Consider the following 18,058-nt stretch of genomic DNA (forward strand, 5'->3'; position numbering starts at 1 on the left):
AGGAGTGGAGGGGGAGGGGTGAGATGGTGAGGGGTAAGGGGGGATGAGGAGGAGAGGGAAGAAGGGGGGAGGGGGAGGAGGGGGAGGGGGAGGAGGGGAGGGGAGGGGTAGGGAGAGGGGGAGGGGCATGGGTGGGAGAGGGAGGGGGAGAGATGGAGGGGAGGGGTGAGAGTGGGAGGGGTGAGAGGGGGATGGGGGAGGGGTGAGGGGGATGAGAAGGAGAGGAGTAAAAGGGGAGGGGGAGGGGCACGGGTGTGAGAGGGAGGGGGAGAGATGGAGGGGAGGGGTGGGGTGAGGGGATGAGAAGGAGAGGAGTAAAAGGGGAGGGGGAAGAGGGGAGGGGAAGAGGGGAGGGGGAAGGGCACGGGTGGGAGAGGGAGGGGTAGAAGGGAAGGGCGAAGGGGGGAGAGATGGAGGGGGAGGGGGTTGAAGGTGGTAGGGAAAGCAGGGGGAGGAGGAGAGAGAGGGGGAATGGGGGGAGAAAGAGGGAGGGGAGGAGAAAGGGGGAGGGAGGGGAGGGGGTGGGGGGAAGGGGGGAAGGGAGGGGAGGGGGAGGGGAGAGGGAGGAAGGGGAGGGGAAAGGTAGAGGGAGGGGAGGAGGAAGGGGAAAGGAGGGGAGGGAGGAAGGTAGAGGAGGGGAGGGAGGAAGGTAGAGGAAGGGGAAGAGGAAGGGAAAGGGAGAGGGAGAGGAGGAAGTTAGAGGGAGGGGAGGAGGAAGGTAGAGGGAGGGGAAGAGGAAGGTAAAGGGAGGGAGGAAGAAGGGAAAGGAAGGGGGGAGGGGGAGGAGGTGGAAGGGAGGTAGAAGGGATGGAGAGAGGGAGAGGGAAGAAGAGAGGGAAGAAGAGAGGGAAGAGGAGAGGGAAGAGGAGAGGGAAGAGGAGAGGGAAGAGGAGAGGGAAGAGGAAAGGGAAGAGGAAAGGGAAGAGGAGAGGGAGGGGAGAGGGAGGGGAGAGGGAGGGGAGAGGGAGGGGAGAGGGAGGGGAGAGGGAGGGGAGAGGGAGGGGAGAGGGAGGGGGAGGGGACCAGGAGGGGGAGAGGAAGGGGAAGGGAAGTGGAGGAAGGGGAAGGGAAGTGGGAGGAGGGGGGGGGGAAAGGGGAGGGGGGAAGGGGAGGGGGAGGGGGGAAGGGAGGGGGAGGGGGAAGGGGAGGGGGAGTGGAGGGGGAAGAGGCGGGGGAGAAGGGAGAGGGAGGGGAGGGGGAGGGGAGGGAGAAGAGGTGGGGGAGAAGGGAGAGGGAGGGGGAGGGGAGGGGGAGAGGGCAAGGGAGGGGAGGGGGAGAGGGAGGAAGGGGAGGAGAAAGGTAGAGGGAGGGGAGGAGGAAGGGGAAGGGAGGGGAGGGAGGAAGGTAGAGGGAGGGAGGAGGAAGTTAGAGGGAGGGGAGGAGGAAGGGAGAGGGGGAGGGAGGTGGAAGGATGGAGAGAGGGAGAGAAGGGGGGGAGAGGGAGGGAGGGAGAGGATGGGGAGGGGAAAGGAGAGGGAGGGGAAGGGAAGGGAAGTGGGAGGAAGGGGAGGGGAGAGGGAGAGGGGGAGAAAGGAGAGGGGGAGAAGGAGAGGGGAGGGGAGGGGAAAGAGGGATGGAGGGGAGGGAAGAGGGAGGGAGGGGAGGGAAAGAGGGAGGGGAGAGGAGGGGAGAGAAGGGGAAGAGGGAGGGGAGAGGAGGGAAGAGGGAGGGGAGAGGAGGGGAAGAGGGAGGGGGGAAGATGGAGGGGAAAGGGGAAGTGGGAGGGGAAGGGAGGAGGGGGAAGAGGGAGGAAGGGGAGGAGGGAGGGAAGGGAGGAGGAGGGGAAGGGAAGAGGGAGGGAGGGGAAGGGAAGAGGAAGAGGGAGGGAGGGGAAGGGAAGGGAGGGAAGGGGAGGAGGGAGGGAGGGGGAAGGGGAGGAGGGAGGAGGGGGAAGGGGAAGAGGGAGGGGAAGGGAGGAGGGGAAGAGGGAGGGAAGGGGAGGAGGAGGGGAAGGGGAGGAGGGAGGGGAAGGGGAGGAGGGGGAAGAGGGAGGGAAGGGAAGAGGGAGGGAAGGGAGGAGGGAGGGAGGAAGGGAGGAGGGAGGGAAGGGAGGAGGGAGGGAGGGGGAAGGGGAAGAGGGAGGAGGGGGAAGCGGAAGTTGGGAGGGAGGGGGAAGGGGAGGAGGGAGGAGGGGAAGGGGAGGAGGGAGGGAGGGGAAGGGGAAGAGGGAGGGAGGGGAAAGGGGGAGGAAGGGGAAGGGAAGAGGGAGGGAGGGGGAAGGGAAGAGGGAGGGAGGGAAAGGGGGAGGGAGGGAAAGGGGGAGGGAGGGGGAAGGGAGGGGGGAGGGGGGGAAGGGAGGAGGGAGGGAGGGGGAAGGGGAAGAGGGGGGGAAGGGGAAGAGGGAGGGAGGGGGAAGGGGAGAGGGAGGGAGGGGGAAGGGGAAGAGGGAGGGAGGGGAAGGGGAGGGAGGGGAAGGGGAGGAGGGAGGAGGGGGAGGAGGGAGGAGGGGAAGGGGAGGAGGGAGGGAGGGGGAGGGGAAGAGGGAGGGGAAGGGAAGAGGGAGGGAGGGGGAAGGGAAGAGGGAGGGAGGGGGAAGGGAAGAGGGAGGGAGGGGGAAGGGGAAGAGGGAGGGGAAGGGAAGAGGGAGGGAGGGCAAAGGGGAAGAGGAGGGAGGGAGGGGGAAGGGGAAGAGGGAGGGAGGGAGGGGGAAGGGGAAGAGGAGGGAGGAGGGGAAGCGAAGTTGGGAGGAAGAGTAGAAAGATCGACACAGCCTCAAATACTGACCGTATACCCGGAGGGTGATGCGACTGGTCACGGTCTGCTCGTCCAGCGCCTCCAGGGTGACGTTGTAGTTGCCAGAGTCAGCTAGCTCAGTGCGGTTGAAGTTGAGGGACGCCTCGTTCGTGTGGACTACCACACGATTCTGGAGAGAGGAGCTCAGGTGGGCTAAACCGGATCCCACCTGCCACCAGGCCACAGGACCCCGACCCTCGATTTCCCAGGTCACCCTTGGTTTCATTTGACTCTCATAGGTCACTGACAGATTTGCCTCCTTGCCGAGTTCTGCTGTCACCAGAGGGCTCGTCTCTATCCGAAGAGTCTCCACCTTACCACCTAGGGAAAGGAGGCAGTGAGGGTGGCCACACTGACTACTTCTTCTCCCCATTCCATCCTTCCTATTTCCCCAGCTTACCCTCCCCTCTCTTCCCCATACCCCTCCCCTCTCTTCCCCATACCCCTCCCATCACCTCCATCCTTCCCCATCTCTGATTCACTCTGGCCCTACATATCTCGCCACCTCTGTCCTCCCTCTAACCCTTTACCCCTCCCAACTCTGTGACCCCCTGACCCCTACACCCCTCCCCATATCTGTAACCCCCTATAGCCCCAACATCCCTCCCCATAGCTGTAAACCCCCTCCAGCCCCAACACCCCTCCCCATCTCTGTAACCCCCTCCAGCCCCAACACCCCTCCCATATCTGTAACCCCCTATAGCCCCTAAACCCATCCCCATCTGTGACCCCCAACACCCCTCCCCATATCTGTAACCCCCTATAGTCCTTGCACCCCTCCCTGTCTCTGTGACCTCCTCCAGCCTCAACAGCCCTCCCCGTTTCTGTGACCCCCTGTGGCCCCCCACTCCATCCTGTCTCTGCGACCACTACCTGGCCCCTACAGCCCTCCTTGCCTCTCTCACCTTTCCCATGCCCCTCCCCAACCCTCTCTGACTAGCCTGTCCCACTTCAGTTTTTCTAAAATTGTTCCTGTTACATTCTGGAGGGAGCGTCCAGAGGTGAGGAGGCAGTGACACTACTGTACCCCAGTGAGGTTGGAGCCAGTCGTTAATACCTGTGACATTCTGGGAATGCCAACCTGCTGGAGGTAATTCCTGGGAACACTACCACACCCAGTTTCACCTTCTCTCCACTTCCAGTGGAGTTGGCCAATTCTTGCACAGACGCTGATCTGAGACATTATCACCTGTGGGATTCTGCCCCCTTCCTGGAGGATGCTGAGAGGCCATTTTGCCACCAGGCCCCTACTGGCCCCAGACAGGAGATCCTCACTCACCCACCACACTAGTCACACTCCCTCTCTGATGCTGCCATCAAACTTACCCCCATCTCAGAGAGAGAGAGAGGGAGGGGGAGGGAGAGAGGGAGATGTGCACATACACAGGCCCACTGTCACAGAGACTGGCACAGATACACACACCCGACTCACAGATACAGTGATTCACACACTCACAGCTGTGCACACTCAGACACACCAAGACCTCCCTCCATGGACTGTCTACACTTGTCATTACACAAAAACCTGAAAGGATGTACAAACTAGCCTCAAGGACTATTATAAGACTGTTTATAAGACAGTTTCTATCTGCTGTTATAACACTATTAAGTAATTCCCTAGTTTGATAAGATGGACGCTTGACCTCATAATCCAGCCCTTATAATCTTGTACATTTTTGTTTACCTGCGCTGCACTCTGTCTGTACTTGATGCACCTTGTTCTGCCTTTTGTAGTTTTACCTCAATGATCTGATCTGAATGAACAGTATATAAAACAAGCTTTTCACTGTAACTCGGTACATGTGACAATAATAAACCAATTCCAGTTCACAGACACGGACCACGACAAACACACACAGACACAGACCACGACAAACACACACACACACACACACACACACACACAGACCACGACAAACACAAACACACAGACACAGACCACGACAAACACACACACACACACACACACAGACACAGACCACGACAAACAAACACACACACACACGGTACACAGACCAGGACAAACACACACACACACACACACACACACACACACAGACCACGACAAACACAAACACACAGACACAGACCACGACAAACACACACACACACACACACACACACGGTACACAGACCACGACAAACAAACACACACACACACGGTACACAGACCACGACAAACACACACACACACACACACACACACACACACACACGGTACACAGACCACGACAAACAAACACACACACACACGGTACACAGACCACGACAAACACACACACACACACACACACAGTACACAGACCACGACAAACACAAACACACAAACACACACACACACACACACACGGTACATAGACCACGACAAACAAACACACACACACACACACACACACAGACCACGACAAACACACACACACACACACAGTATACAGACCACGACAAACACAAACACACAAACACACACACACACACACACACGGTACACAGACCACGACAAACAAACACACACACACACGGTACACAGACCATGACAAACACACACACACACACACACACAGACCACGACAAACACACACACACACACACAGTACACAGACCACGACAAACACAAACACACACACACAACACAGACCACGACAAACACAAACACACAAACACACACACACACACACACGGTACACAGACCACGACAAACAAACACACACACACACGGTACACAGACCACGACAAACACAAACACACACACACACACTACACAGACCACGACAAACACAAACACACAAACACACACACACACACACACGGTACACAGACCACGACAAACAAACACACACACACACGGTACACAGACCATGACAAACACACACACACACACACACACACACGGTACACAGACCATGACAAACACACACACACACACGGTACACAGACCACGACAAACACACACTCAGTGACAGGCGCACACACGCGCGCAGTCTTAGATACATGTACATACCAACACACAAGCACACCCACAAAGCAGAGGTTGATAAATGTGCACACACAGTACCTACACATAAAACAAGTAGACACACACAGTGCAGTCCAACAGGTAGGAACAAGGAAGGATTGCTAAGCTGGTTCACTGATACTTACTCAGGAGGATCAGGGCCCAGGTGAGCTGTGCCATGTACGTCCCCAGTCTCTGCTTCCTGCTCCACATCCTTGCCAGTGTCTGCGATTGCCACTCTTGGGGCGCTGCGTATTTCCCTCCTGACAGTCTGAGCGGTGTACAGGATTCTACAGGTGGCAAGGTGCTGGTCAGGAAGAGAGGGTGAGAGTGGTGTCTGCGGTGCATTCTCCTCCCTCCTTACAACTTCCCTGCCCTCATCATGACTTCCCGCCCACGCCTCCAGTTGTTACAACCAATGACTCGCTCAGTATAACACAGGGCTGGGAGTGAGTGTGTGTGGGCACGTGCAGCTTGCTGTGAAGAAATGCGCTGGGGTATAGGGGCTCTCATACAGAGATGGGGAAGGGTGTAGAGAGTCACAGAGATGGGGAGGGGTGTAGGGGTTCACGGAGGCAGAGAGGGGTGGCGGGGTAACGGCGACAGAGAGGGGTTTAGGGGGTCACAGAGACGGAGAGGGGTGTAGGGGTCACAGAGACAGCGAGGGGTGGAGGGGTTCACGGTGACGGAGGGGTGTAGGGGATCACAGAGAGGGGTGGAGGGGGGTCACAGAGATGGGGAGGGGTGTAGGGGTCACAGAGTCAGGGAGGGGTGGAGGGGTCACGGAGACGGGGAGGGGTGTAGGGGTCACAGAGATGGGGAGGAGTGTAGGGATCACAAAGACGGGGAGGGGGGTCACAGGACGGAGAGGGGTGTAGGGGTCACAGAGACGGGGAGGGGTGGAGGGGTTCATGAAGATGGAGAGGGGTGGAGGGGGTCACAGAGATGGGGAGGGGTGTAGGGGTCACAGAGACGGGGAGGGATGTAGGGGGTCACAGAGATGGGGAGGGGTGTAGGGGTCACAGAGACGGGGAGGGGTGTAGGGGATCACAGAGACGGGGTGGAGGGGTTCATGGAGACGGAGAGGGGTTCACAGAGATGGAGAGGGGTGTAAGGGTTCACGGAGACGGAGAGTGGTGGAGGGGGTTCACAGATACAGAGGGGTGTAGTTCATGGAGGCAGAGAGGAGTAGTGGGTTTCACAGAGAGAGGGGTGTAGGGGGTCACGGAGATGGAGAGGGATGTAGGGGTTCATGGAGATGGACAGGTGTGTAAGAGCTTACGGAGACAGAAGGGTTGGGTGTTCTACGGTGACGGAGAGGGGTGTATAGGTTGGAGGGTGCCCACATTGGCAAGCTATGAACATCCACCTTAGGAAAACGCACGTCAGTTGAAACTCCCTCAAGACATTCAGTCATTGCATTGTCATGCATCAGCAATCTCTGCTTCCTGAGCACATAGCCAAACTGGTTTATCCATGCTGCCCGCCAGTTGCCATGCTGCCTGACTTGCTGAGTCTTCCTGTCAGCCTCCTCCAAGTCGAGTCAGAAATTTCACGGTCGTTACAGAGAGCTGAGTGGGTGGGGCGGTGGGGGGAACATTGTGGGAAGTTGGTGTTCAGGTAGTTGACACTGGGCAGAACTGAGATCCCGGTAATGGGAGAATGGTCCCACACAGAGACACAAGCAATGGGACATTTGCCAGAATTCCCACTTACAGATCAGATTAAGTTACACTGCACTTGACCCCAACTCAATGAGATGATTATAAACAGCTTGTTCCTGTATTTAGAGATGACGTCTCTGCTTTAAACACAACAGGAGGTGTGACCGCAAAAGAACTTGGTTATGAAAAAAGACTTGAATCACAGCCAAGAGTTTCACCTGAACACACTTCTGGCTGACATAGGTGAATGATTTCACACTTGCACAGCCCGACCCAGCAATAGAACACGGCTCAGGTAACACAGATCCGAACTATACAGGGACCAGAAATGTGCACGGTGCTCCTGGTGTGGGTCTGACCCAGGGATACGGAGACTGGAACCGTGCACAGTGCTCCCGGTGTGGGTCTGACTCAGGGACATGGACACTGGAACTGTGCACAGTGCTCCCAGTATGGGTCGGACCCAGGGATACGGAGACAGGAACTGTACAGTGTTCCCAGTGTGGGTCTGACCCAGGGACATGGAGACTGGAACTGTGCACGGTGCTCCCGGTGTGGGTGTGACCCAGGGATACAGAGACAGGAACTGTGCACAGTGCTCACCATGTGGGTCTGACCCAGGGATACGGAGACTGGAACTGTCCACGGTGCTCCCGATGAGGGTCTGACCCAGGATACTGTGACTGGAACTGTGCACAGTGCTCACCGTGTGGGTCTGACCCAGGGACACGGAGACTGGAACTGTGCACGGTGTTCCCGGTGTGGGTCTGACCCAGGGATACTGTGACTGGAACTGTGCACAGTGCTCACCGTGTGGGTCTGACCCAGGGATACGGAGACTGGAACTGTGCACGGTGCTCCCGGTGTGGGTGTGACCCAGGGATACGGAGACTGGAACTGTGCACAGTGCTCCTGGTGTGGGTCTGACCCAGGGATACGGAGATTGGAACTGTACACGGTGCTCCCGATGTGGGTCTGACCCAGGGATACTGTGACTGGAACTGTGCACAGTGCTCACCGTGTGGGTCTGACCCAGGGATACGGAGACTGGAACTGTGCACGGTGTTTCCGGTGTGGGTCTGACCCAGGGATACTGTGACTGGAACTGTGCACAGTGCTCACCGTGTGGGTCTGACCCAGGGATACGGAGACTGGAACTGTGCACGGTGCTCCCGGTGTGGGTGTGACCCAGGGATACGGAGACTGGAACTGTGCACAGTGCTCCTGGTGTGGGTCTGACCCAGGGATACGGAGACTGGAACTGTACACGGTGCTCCCGATGTGGGTCTGACCCAGGGATACTGTGACTGGAACTGTGCACAGTGCTCACCGTGTGGGTGTGACCCAGGGATACGGAGACTGGAACTGTGCACAGTGCTCCTGGTGTGGGTCTGAATAGGGATATGGAGACCGGAACTGTGCACGATGCTCCCAGTGTGGTATGACCCAGGGATATCAAACCCATCACCATGTAGTAAGCAAAATCTGTTCAAATTATGTAGAAATTATATTTATTAAAGTTCATCTTGTGACATTTCCCAGGTCACACTTCACAATTATCCAGGATTAATGCAGCTGCAGCAGGGTGTCAGGCCGTTGGGATTGTTCCACAGAGGGAGGATCCATGTCACAGCAGTCAGTTTTGTGTGTTTCCCAACTAACTGGTCAGAGTCCTGCAAATACATGACAAAAATGGGAAAAGTGAAATTAACGACTTGCTCCAAATATTACACAGTGCACCTTCCCAGGGTCAGACACAGAGTGAAACTCCTTCCATCTTTCATACTGTATTGGCTCACACCTTATATCCGGCCGATCTCCCTGAGCTTCTCGATGAGTTGTTCCACAGACTCTACCTTGGCACCGGCTGTTCGTTGTGGGGGCTCCTCGATGCTGAGAGTCTCCAGCTTCCCTGCAGTCCCCACACCCAGTTCCTGTAGAGTCAGCTTGTCGATTTTCTTCTTCTTGGCTTTCTGTGGGGTGGGGGAGGAGACAGAGAGGGAGGGTGAGAGAGTGAGGATGAGTGACGGATGGTGTGGGGAGAGGTAGGGGTTCGGAGTGGGGAGAGGTAGGGGTTCGGAGTGGGGTGAGGCAGGGGTTCGGAGTGGGGAGAGGTAGGGGTTCGGAGTGGGGTGAGGTAGGGGTTCGGAGTGGGGAGAGGTAGGGGTTAGGAGTGGGGTGAGGCAGGGGTTCGGAGTGGGGTGAGGTAGGGGTCGGAGTGGGGTGAGGTAGGGGATTGGAGTGGAGCGAGGTTTGGGGTCGGAGTGGGGTGAGGTAGGAGTTCGGAGTGGGGAGAGGTAGGGGTTCGGAGTGGGGTGAGGTAGGGGTTCGGAGTGGGGTGAGGTAGGGGTTCGGAGTGGGGAAAGGTAGGGGTTCGGAGTGGGGTGAGGTAGGGGTTCGGAGTGGGGAGAGGTAGGGGTTCGGAGTGGGGAGAGGTAGGGGTTCGGAGTGGGGAGAGGTAGGGGTTCGGAGTGGGGTGAGGTAGGGGTTCGGAGTGGGGAGAGGTAGGAGTTCGGAGTGGGGTGAGGTAGGGGTTCGGAGTGGGGTGAGGTAGGGGTTCGGAGTGGGGAAAGGTAGGGGTTCGGAGTGGGGTGAGGTAGGGGTTCGGAGTGGGGTGAGGTAGGGGTTCGGAGTGGGAAGAGGTAGGGGTTCGGAGTGGGGTGAGGTAGGGTTCGGAGTGGGGAGAGGTAGGAGTTCGGAGTGGGGTGAGGTAGGAGTTCGGAGTGGGGAGAGGTAGGGGTTCGGAGTGGGGTGAGGTAGGGGTTCGGAGTGGGGAGAGTGGGTTCGGAGTGGGGTGAGGTAGGGGTTCGGAGTGGGGTGAGGTAGGGGTTCGGAGTGGGGTGAGGTAGGGGTTCGGAGTGGGGTGAGGTAGGGGTTCGGAGTGGGGAGAGGTTTGGGGTCGGAGTGGGGTGAGGCAGGGGTTCGGAGTGGGGTGAGGCAGGAGTTCGGAGTGGGGTGAGGCAGGGGTTCGGAGTGGGGAGAGGTAGGGGTTCGGAGTGGGGAGAGGTAGGAGTTCGGAGTGGGGAGAGGTAGGGGTTCGGAGTGGGGTGAGGTAGGGGTTCGGAGTGGGGTGAGGTAGGGGTTCGGAGTGGGGAGAGGTAGGGGTTCGGAGTGGGGTGAGGTAGGGGTTCGGAGTGGGGTGAGGTAGGGGTTCGGAGTGGGGTGAGGTAGGGGTTCGGAGTGGGGTGAGGTAGGGGTTCGGAGTGGGGTGAGGTAGGGGTTCGGAGTGGGGAGAGGTAGGGGTTCGGAGTGGGGTGAGGTAGGGGTTCGGAGTGGGGTGAGGTAGGGGTTCGGAGTGGGGAGAGGTAGGGGTTCGGAGTGGGGTGAGGTAGGAGTTCGGAGTGGGGAGAGGTAGGGGTTCGGAGTGGGGTGAGGTAGGGGTTCGGAGTGGGGTGAGGTAGGGGTTCGGAGTGGGGTGAGGTAGGGGTTCGGAGTGGGGAGAGGGGGTTCGGAGTGGGGAGAGGTAGGGGTTCGGAGTGGGGTGAGGTAGGGGTTCGGAGTGGGGTGAGGTAGGGGTTCGGAGTGGGGTGAGGTAGGGGTTCGGAGTGGGGAGAGGTAGGAGTTCGGAGTGGGGTGAGGTAGGGGTTCGGAGTGGGGAGAGGTAGGGGTTCGGAGTGGGGAGAGGTAGGGGTTCGGAGTGGGGAGAGGTAGGGGTTCGGAGTGGGGAGAGGTAGGGGCTCAGAGTGGGGTGAGGTAGGAGTTCGGAGTGGGGAGAGGTAGGGGTTCGGAGTGGGGTGAGGTAGGGGTTCGGAGTGGGGAGAGGTAGGGGTTCGGAGTGGGGTGAGGTAGGGGTTCGGAGTGGGGGTGAGGTAGGGGTTCGGAGTGGGGAGAGGTAGGGGTTCGGAGTGGGGTGAGGTAGGGGTTCGGAGTGGGGTGAGGTAGGGGTTCGGAGTGGGGTGAGGTAGGGGTTCGGAGTGGGGTGAGGTAGGGGTTCGGAGTGGGGAGAGGTAGGGGTTCGGAGTGGGGAGAGGTAGGGGTTCGGAGTGGGGTGAGGTAGGGGTTCGGAGTGGGGAGAGGTAGGGGTTCGGAGTGGGGTGAGGTAGGAGTTCGGAGTGGGGTGAGGTAGGAGTTCGGAGTAGGGTGAGGTAGGGGTTCGGAGTGGGGTGAGGTAGGGGTTCGGAGTGGGGAGAGGTAGGGGGTCGGAGTGGGGAGAGGTAGGGGTTCGGAGTGGGGAGAGGTAGGAGTTCGGAGTGGGGTGAGGTAGGGGTTCGGAGTGGGGTGAGGTAGGGGTTCGGAGTGGGGTGAGGTAGGGGTTCGGAGTGGGGTGAGGTAGGGGTTCGGAGTGGGGAGAGGTAGGGGTTCGGAGTGGGGTGAGGTAGGGGTTCGGAGTGGGGTGAGGTAGGGGTTCGGAGTGGGGAGAGGTAGGGGTTCGGAGTGGGGTGAGGTAGGGGTTCGGAGTGGGGAGAGGTAGGGGTTCGGAGTGGGGAGAGGTAGGGGTTCGGAGTGGGGAGAGGTAGGGGTTCGGAGTGGGGAGAGGTAGGGGTTCGGAGTGGGGTGAGGTAGGGGTTCGGAGTGGGGTGAGGTAGGGGTTCGGAGTGGGGTGAGGTAGGGGTTCGGAGTGGGGAGAGGTAGGGGTTCGGAGTGGGGAGAGGTAGGGGTTCGGAGTGGGGAGAGGTAGGGGTTCGGAGTGGGGTGAGGTAGGGGTTCGGAGTGGGGTGAGGTAGGGGTTCGGAGTGGGGAGAGGTAGGGGTTCGGAGTGGGGAGAGGTAGGGGTTCGGAGTGGGGAGAGGTAGGGGTTCGGAGTGGGGAGAGGTAGGGGTTCGGAGTGGAGTGAGGTAGGGGTTCGGAGTGGGGGGAGGTAGGGGTTCGGAGTGGGGAGAGGTAGGGGTTCGGAGTGGGGTGAGGTAGGGGTTCGGAGTGGGGTGAGGTAGGGGTTCGGAGTGGGGTGAGGTAGGGGTTCGGTGCGGGGTGAGGTAGGGGTTCGGTGCGGGGAGAGGTAGGGGTTCGGTGCGGGGAGAGGTAGGGGTTCGGTGCGGGGAGAGGTAGGGGTTCGGTGCGGGGTGAGGTAGGGGTTCGGAGTGGGGTGAGGTAGGGGTTCGGAGTGGGGAGAGGTAGGGGTTCGGAGTGGGGAGAGGTAGGGGTTCGGAGTGGGGAGAGGTAGGGGTTCGGAGTGGGGAGAGGTAGGGGTTCGGAGTGGGGTGAGGTAGGGGTTCGGAGTGGGGAGAGGTAGGGGTTCGGAGTGGGGAGAGGTAGGAGTTCGGAGTGGGGTGAGGTAGGAGTTCGGAGTGGGGAGAGGTCGGAGTTCGGAGTGGGGTGAGGTAGGGGTTCGGAGTGGGGTGAGGTAGGGGTTCGGAGTGGGGTGAGGTAGGGGTTCGGAGTGGGGTGAGGTAGGGGTTCGGAGTGGGGAGAGGTAGGGGTTCGGAGTGGGGAGAGGTAGGGGTTCGGAGTGGGGAGAGGTAGGGGTTCGGAGTGTGGTGTGGTAGGGGTTCGGAGTGGGGTGAGGTAGGGGTTCGGAGTGGGGAGAGGTAGGGGTTCGGAGTGGGGAGAGGTAGGGGTTCGGAGTGGGGAGAGGTAGGGGTTCGGAGTGGGGTGAGGTAGGGGTTCGGAGTGGGGTGAGGTAGGGGTTCGGAGTGGGGTGAGGTAGGGGTTCGGAGTGGGGTGAGGTAGGGGTTCGGAGTGGGGAGAGGTAGGGGTTCGGAGTGGGGTGAGGTAGGGGTTCGGAGTGGGGAGAGGTAGGGGTTCGGAGTGGAGTGAGGTAGGGGTTCGGAGTGTGGTGTGGTAGGGGTTCGGAGTGGGGTGAGGTAGGGGTTCGGAGTGGGGAGAGGTAGGGGTTCGGAGTGGGGAGAGGTAGGGGTTCGGAGTGGGGAGAGGTAGGGGTTCGGAGTGGGGAGAGGTAGGGGTTCGGAGTGGGGTGAGGTAGGGGTTCGGAGTGGGGTGAGGTAGGGGTTCGGAGTGGGGTGAGGTAGGGGTTCGGAGTGGGGTGAGGTAGGGGTTCGGAGTGGGGAGAGGTAGGGGTTCGGAGTGGGGAGAGGTAGGGGTTCGGAGTGGGGAGAGGTAGGGGTTCGGAGTGGGGTGAGGTAGGGGTTCGGATTGGGGTGAGGTAGGGGTTCGGAGTGGGGAGAGGTAGGGGTTCGGAGTGGGGTGAGGTAGGGGTTCGGAGTGGGGTGAGGTAGGGGTTCGGAGTGGGGAGAGGTAGGAGTTCGGAGTGGGGTGAGGTAGGAGTTCGGAGTGGGGAGAGGTAGGGGTTCGGAGTGGGGTGAGGTAGGGGTTCGGAGTGGGGTGAGTTAGGGGTTCGGAGTGGGGTGAGGTAGGGTTTCGGAGTGGGGTGAGGTAGGGGTTCGGAGTGGGGAGAGGTAGGGGTTCGGAGTGGGGTGAGGTAGGAGTTCGGAGTGGGGTGAGGTAGGGGTTCGGAGTGGGGAGAGGTAGGGGTTCGGAGTGGGGTGAGGTAGGGGTTCGGAGTGGGGTGAGGTAGGGGTTCGGAGTGGGGAGAGGTAGGGGTTCGGAGTGGGGAGAGGTAGGGGTTCGGAGTGGGGTGAGGTAGGGGTTCGGAGTGGGGTGAGGTAGGGGTTCGGAGTGGGATGAGGTAGGGGTTCGGAGTGGGGTGAGGTAGTGGTTCGCAGTGGGGAGAGGCAGGAGTTCGGAGTGGGGTGAGGCAGGGGTTCGGAGTGGGGTGAGGCAGGGGTTCGGAGTGGGGTGAGGCAGGGGTTCGGAGTGGGGAGAGGTAGGAGTTCGGAGTGGGGTGAGGTAGGGGTTCGGAGTGGGGTGAGGTAGGGGTTCGGAGTGGGGAGAGGTAGGGGTTCGGAGTGGGGTGAGGTAGGGGTTCGGAGTGGGGAGAGGTAGGGGTTCGGAGTGGGGAGAGGTAGGGGTTCGGAGTGGGGAGAGGTAGGGGTTCGGAGTGGGGTGAGGTAGGGGTTCGGAGTGGGGTGAGGTAGGAGTTCGGAGTGGGGTGAGGTAGGAGTTCGGAGTGGGGTGAGGTAGGGGTTCGGAGTGGGGTGAGGTAGGGGTTCGGAGTGGGGTGAGGTAGGGGTTCGGAGTGGGGTGAGGTAGGGGTTCGGAGTGGGGTGAGGTAGGAGTTCGGAGTGGGGTGAGGTAGGGGTTCGGAGTGGGGTGAGGTAGGAGTTCGGAGTGGGGAGAGGTAGGGGTTCGGAGTGGGGTGAGGTAGGGGTTCGGAGTGGGGAGAGGTAGGGGTTCGGAGTGGGGTGAGGTAGGGGTTCTGAGTGGGGTGAGGTAGGAGTTCGGAGTGGGGTGAGGTAGGGGTTCGGAGTGGGGTGAGGTAGGGGTTCGGAGTGGGGTGAGGTAGGGGTTCGGAGTGGGGTGAGGTAGGGGTTCGGAGTGGGGTGAGGTAGGAGTTCGGAGTGGGGTGAGGTAGGAGTTCGGAGTGGGGTGAGGTAGGGGTTCGGAGTGGGGTGAGGTAGGGGTTCGGAGTGGGGAGAGGTAGGGGTTCGGAGTGGGGAGAGGTAGGGTTTCGGAGTGGGGTGAGGTAGGGGTTCGGAGTGGGGTGAGGTAGGGGTTCGGAGTGGGGAGAGGTAGGGGTTCGGAGTGGGGAGAGGTAGCGGTTCAGAGTGGGGTGAGGTAGGGGTTCGGAGTGGGGAGAGGTAGGGGTTCGGAGTGGGGTGAGGTAGGGGTTCGGAGTGGGGTGAGGTAGGGGTTCGGAGTGGGGAGAGGAAGGGGTTCGGAGTGGGGTGAGGAAGGGGTTCGGAGTGGGGTGAGGTAGGGGTTCGGAGTGGGGAGAGGTAGGGGTTCGGAGTGGGGAGAGGTAGGGGTTCGGAGTGGGGAGAGGTAGGGGTTCGGAGTGGGGAGAGGTAGGGGTTCGGAGTGGGGTGAGGTAGGGGTTCGGAGTGGGGTGAGGTAGGGGTTCGGAGTGGGGAGAGGTAGGGGTTCGGAGTGGGGTGAGGTAGGGGTTCGGAGTGGGGTGAGGTAGGGGTTCGGAGTGGGGAGAGGTAGGGGTTCGGAGTGGGGTGAGGTAGGAGTTCGGAGTGGGGAGAGGTAGGGGTTCGGAGTGGGGTGAGGAAGGGGCTGAGTGGGGTGAGGAAGGGGCTGAGTGGGGTTCGGAGTGGGGAGGTGACAGAGGGAGGGTGTCGGGGTTTCAGGGTGGAGTCGGGTGTGTCGAGGTTCAGGGTGGGGGGGGTGACAGAGGGAGGGTGACAGGGGTGATGGATGGAGAGGGGTGTGTTGGATTTCAGGGTGGGGGGTGACAGAGGGAGGGTGACGGGGGTGATGGATGGAGTGGGATGTGTCGAGGTTCAGGGTGGGGAGAGACAGAGGGAGGGTGACAGGGTGATGGATGGAGTGGGGTGTGTTGAGGTTCAGGGTGGGGAGAGACAGAGAGAGGGTGACAGGGTGATAGGTGGAGTGGGGTGTGTCGAGGTTCAGGGTGGGGGGGTGACAGAGGGAGGGTGACGGGGTGATGGATGGAGTGGTGTGTGTCGAGGTTCAGGGTGGGGGAGAGACAGAGGGAGGGTGACGGGGTGATGGGTGGAGTGGGATGTGTCGGGGTTCAGGGTGGGGGAGAGACAGAGGGAGGGTGACCGGGGTGATGGATAGAGTGGGGTGTGTTGAGGTTCAGGGTGGGAGGGTGTTAGAGGGAGCGTGACGGGGGTGAAGGATGGAGTGGGGTGTGTCGAGCATCAGGGTGCGGGGGTGTCAGAGGGAGGGTGATGGGGTGATGGACAGAGTGGGGTGTGTCGAGGATCAGGGTAGGGAGAGAAAGACGGAGGGTGACGGGGTGATGGGTGGAGTGGGGTGTGTCGGGGTTCAGGGTGGGGAGAGAAAGACGGAGGGTGACGGGGTGATGGATGGAGTGGGGCGTGTCGAGGTTCAGAGGAGGGGTGACAGAGGGAGGGTGACGGGGTGATGGATGGAGTGGGGAGTGTCGAGGTTGGGGGGGGTGACAGAGGGAGGGAGACGGGGGGGTGATGGATGGAGTGGTGTGTGTCGGGGTTTAGGGTGGGGGAGAGACAGAGGGAGGGTGACGGGGGTGATGGATGGAGTGGGGTGTGTCGAGGTTCAGGGTGGGGGGTGACAGAGGGAGGGTGACGGGGTGATGGATGGAGTGGGGTGTATCGGGGTTCAGGGTGGGGGAGTGACAGAGGGAGGGTGACGGGGTGATGGGTGGAGTGGGTTGTGTCGAGGTCCAGGGTGGGGGAGAGACAGAGGGAGGGTGACGGGGTGATGGATGTAGTGGGGTGTGTCGAGGTCCAGGGTGAGGGGTGACAGAGGGAGGGTGACGGGTGTGATGGGTGGAGTGAGGTGTGTCGGGTATCAGGGTGGAGTGGGGTGTGTCGGGGTTTAGGCTGGGGGGTGACAGAGGGAGGGTGATGGATGGAGTGGGGTGTGCCGAGGTTCAGGGTGGGGGATGACACAGGGAGGGTGACGGGGCTGAACGGTGGACTGGGGTGTGTCGAGGTTCAGGGTGGGGGGTGACAGAGGGAGGGTGATGGGGCTGATGGGTGGAGTGGGATGTGTTGAGGTTCAGGGTGGGGGGTGACAGAGGGAGGGTGATGGGGCTGATGGGTGGAGTGGGATGTGTTGAGGTTCAGGGTGGGGGGTGACAGAGGGAGGGTGATGGGGCTGATGGGTGGAGTGGCGTGTGTCGAGGTTCAGGGTGGGGGGTGACAGAGGGAGGGTGATGGGGCTGACGGGTGGAGTGGGGTGTGTCGAGGTTCAGGGTGGGGGGTGACAGAGGGAGGGTGATGGGGCTGATGGGTGGAGTGGGTGTGTCGAGGTTCAGGGTGGGGGAGAGACAGAGGGAGCGTGACGGGATGAAGGATGGAGTGGGGTGTGTCGAGGTTCAGGGTGGGGAGACAGAGGGAGGGTGACGGGTGTGATGGGTGGAGTAGGGTGTGTCGAGGTTCAGGGTGCGGGGTGACAGAGGAAGGGTGATGGGGTGATAGGTGGAGTGGGGTGTGTCGAGTTTCAGGGTGGGGGGTGACAGAGGGAGGGTGACGGGGTGATGGATGGAGCGGAGTGTGTTGAGGTTCAGGGTGGGGATGACAGAGGGAGGGTGATGGACGGAGTGAGGTGTGTCGGGGTTCAGGATGGGGGTGACAGAGGGAGGGTGACGGGGGGGTGATGGATGGAGTGGGGTGTGTAGAGGTTCAGGGTGGGGGATGACACCGGGAGGGTGACGGGGCTGAACGGTGGAGTGGGGTGTGTCGAGGTTCAGGGTGGGGGGTGAAAGAGGGCGGGTGATGGGGCTGATGGGTGGAGTGGGGTGTGTCGAGGTTCAGGGTGGGGAGAGACAGAGGGAGGGTGATGGGGCTGATGGGTGGAGTGGGGTGTGTCGAGGTTCAGGGTGGGGGAGAGACAGAGGGAGGGTGACGGGCTGATGGGTGGAGTGGGGTGTGTCGGGGTTCAAGGTGGGGGTAACAGAGGGAGGGTGACGGGGTGACGGATGGAGTGGGGTTTGTCGAGGTTCAGGGTGGGGAGACAAGAGGGAGGGTGACGGGTGTGATGGGTGGAGTGAGGTGTGTCGGGTATCAGGGTGGAGTGGGGTGTGTCGGGGTTTAGGCTGGGGGGTGACAGAGGGAGGGTGATGGATGGAGTGGCGTGTGCCGAGGTTCAGGGTGGGGGATGACACAGGGAGGGTGACGGGGCTGAACGGTGGACTGGGGTGTGTCGAGGTTCAGGGTGGGGGGTGACAGAGGGAGGGTGATGGGGCTGATGGGTGGAGTGGGATGTGTTGAGGTTCAGGGTGGGGGGTGACAGAGGGAGGGTGATGGGGCTGATG

General features: G+C 60.7%; 1 protein-coding gene across 1 annotated transcript in view; it reads right to left on the reverse strand.

The window, feature by feature from the left end:
* Positions 1–8,883: 8,883 nt before the first annotated feature.
* The window catches only part of etfb (electron transfer flavoprotein subunit beta), an 87,379-nt gene continuing 78,204 nt past the window's right edge, over positions 8,884–18,058 (reverse strand). The window contains exons 6-7 of the mRNA XM_072250524.1: positions 9,191–9,362; positions 8,884–9,062 (exon numbers count right to left, since the gene is read on the reverse strand). Of these exons, the coding sequence (XP_072106625.1) occupies positions 9,192–9,362 (171 nt within the window). The 3' untranslated portion in view covers positions 8,884–9,062; position 9,191. The remainder of the gene's footprint in view (positions 9,063–9,190; positions 9,363–18,058) is intronic.

This window comes from Mobula birostris, unplaced genomic scaffold, assembly GCF_030028105.1.
Source record: "Mobula birostris isolate sMobBir1 unplaced genomic scaffold, sMobBir1.hap1 scaffold_391, whole genome shotgun sequence".
Lineage (NCBI taxonomy): Eukaryota > Metazoa > Chordata > Chondrichthyes > Myliobatiformes > Myliobatidae > Mobula > Mobula birostris.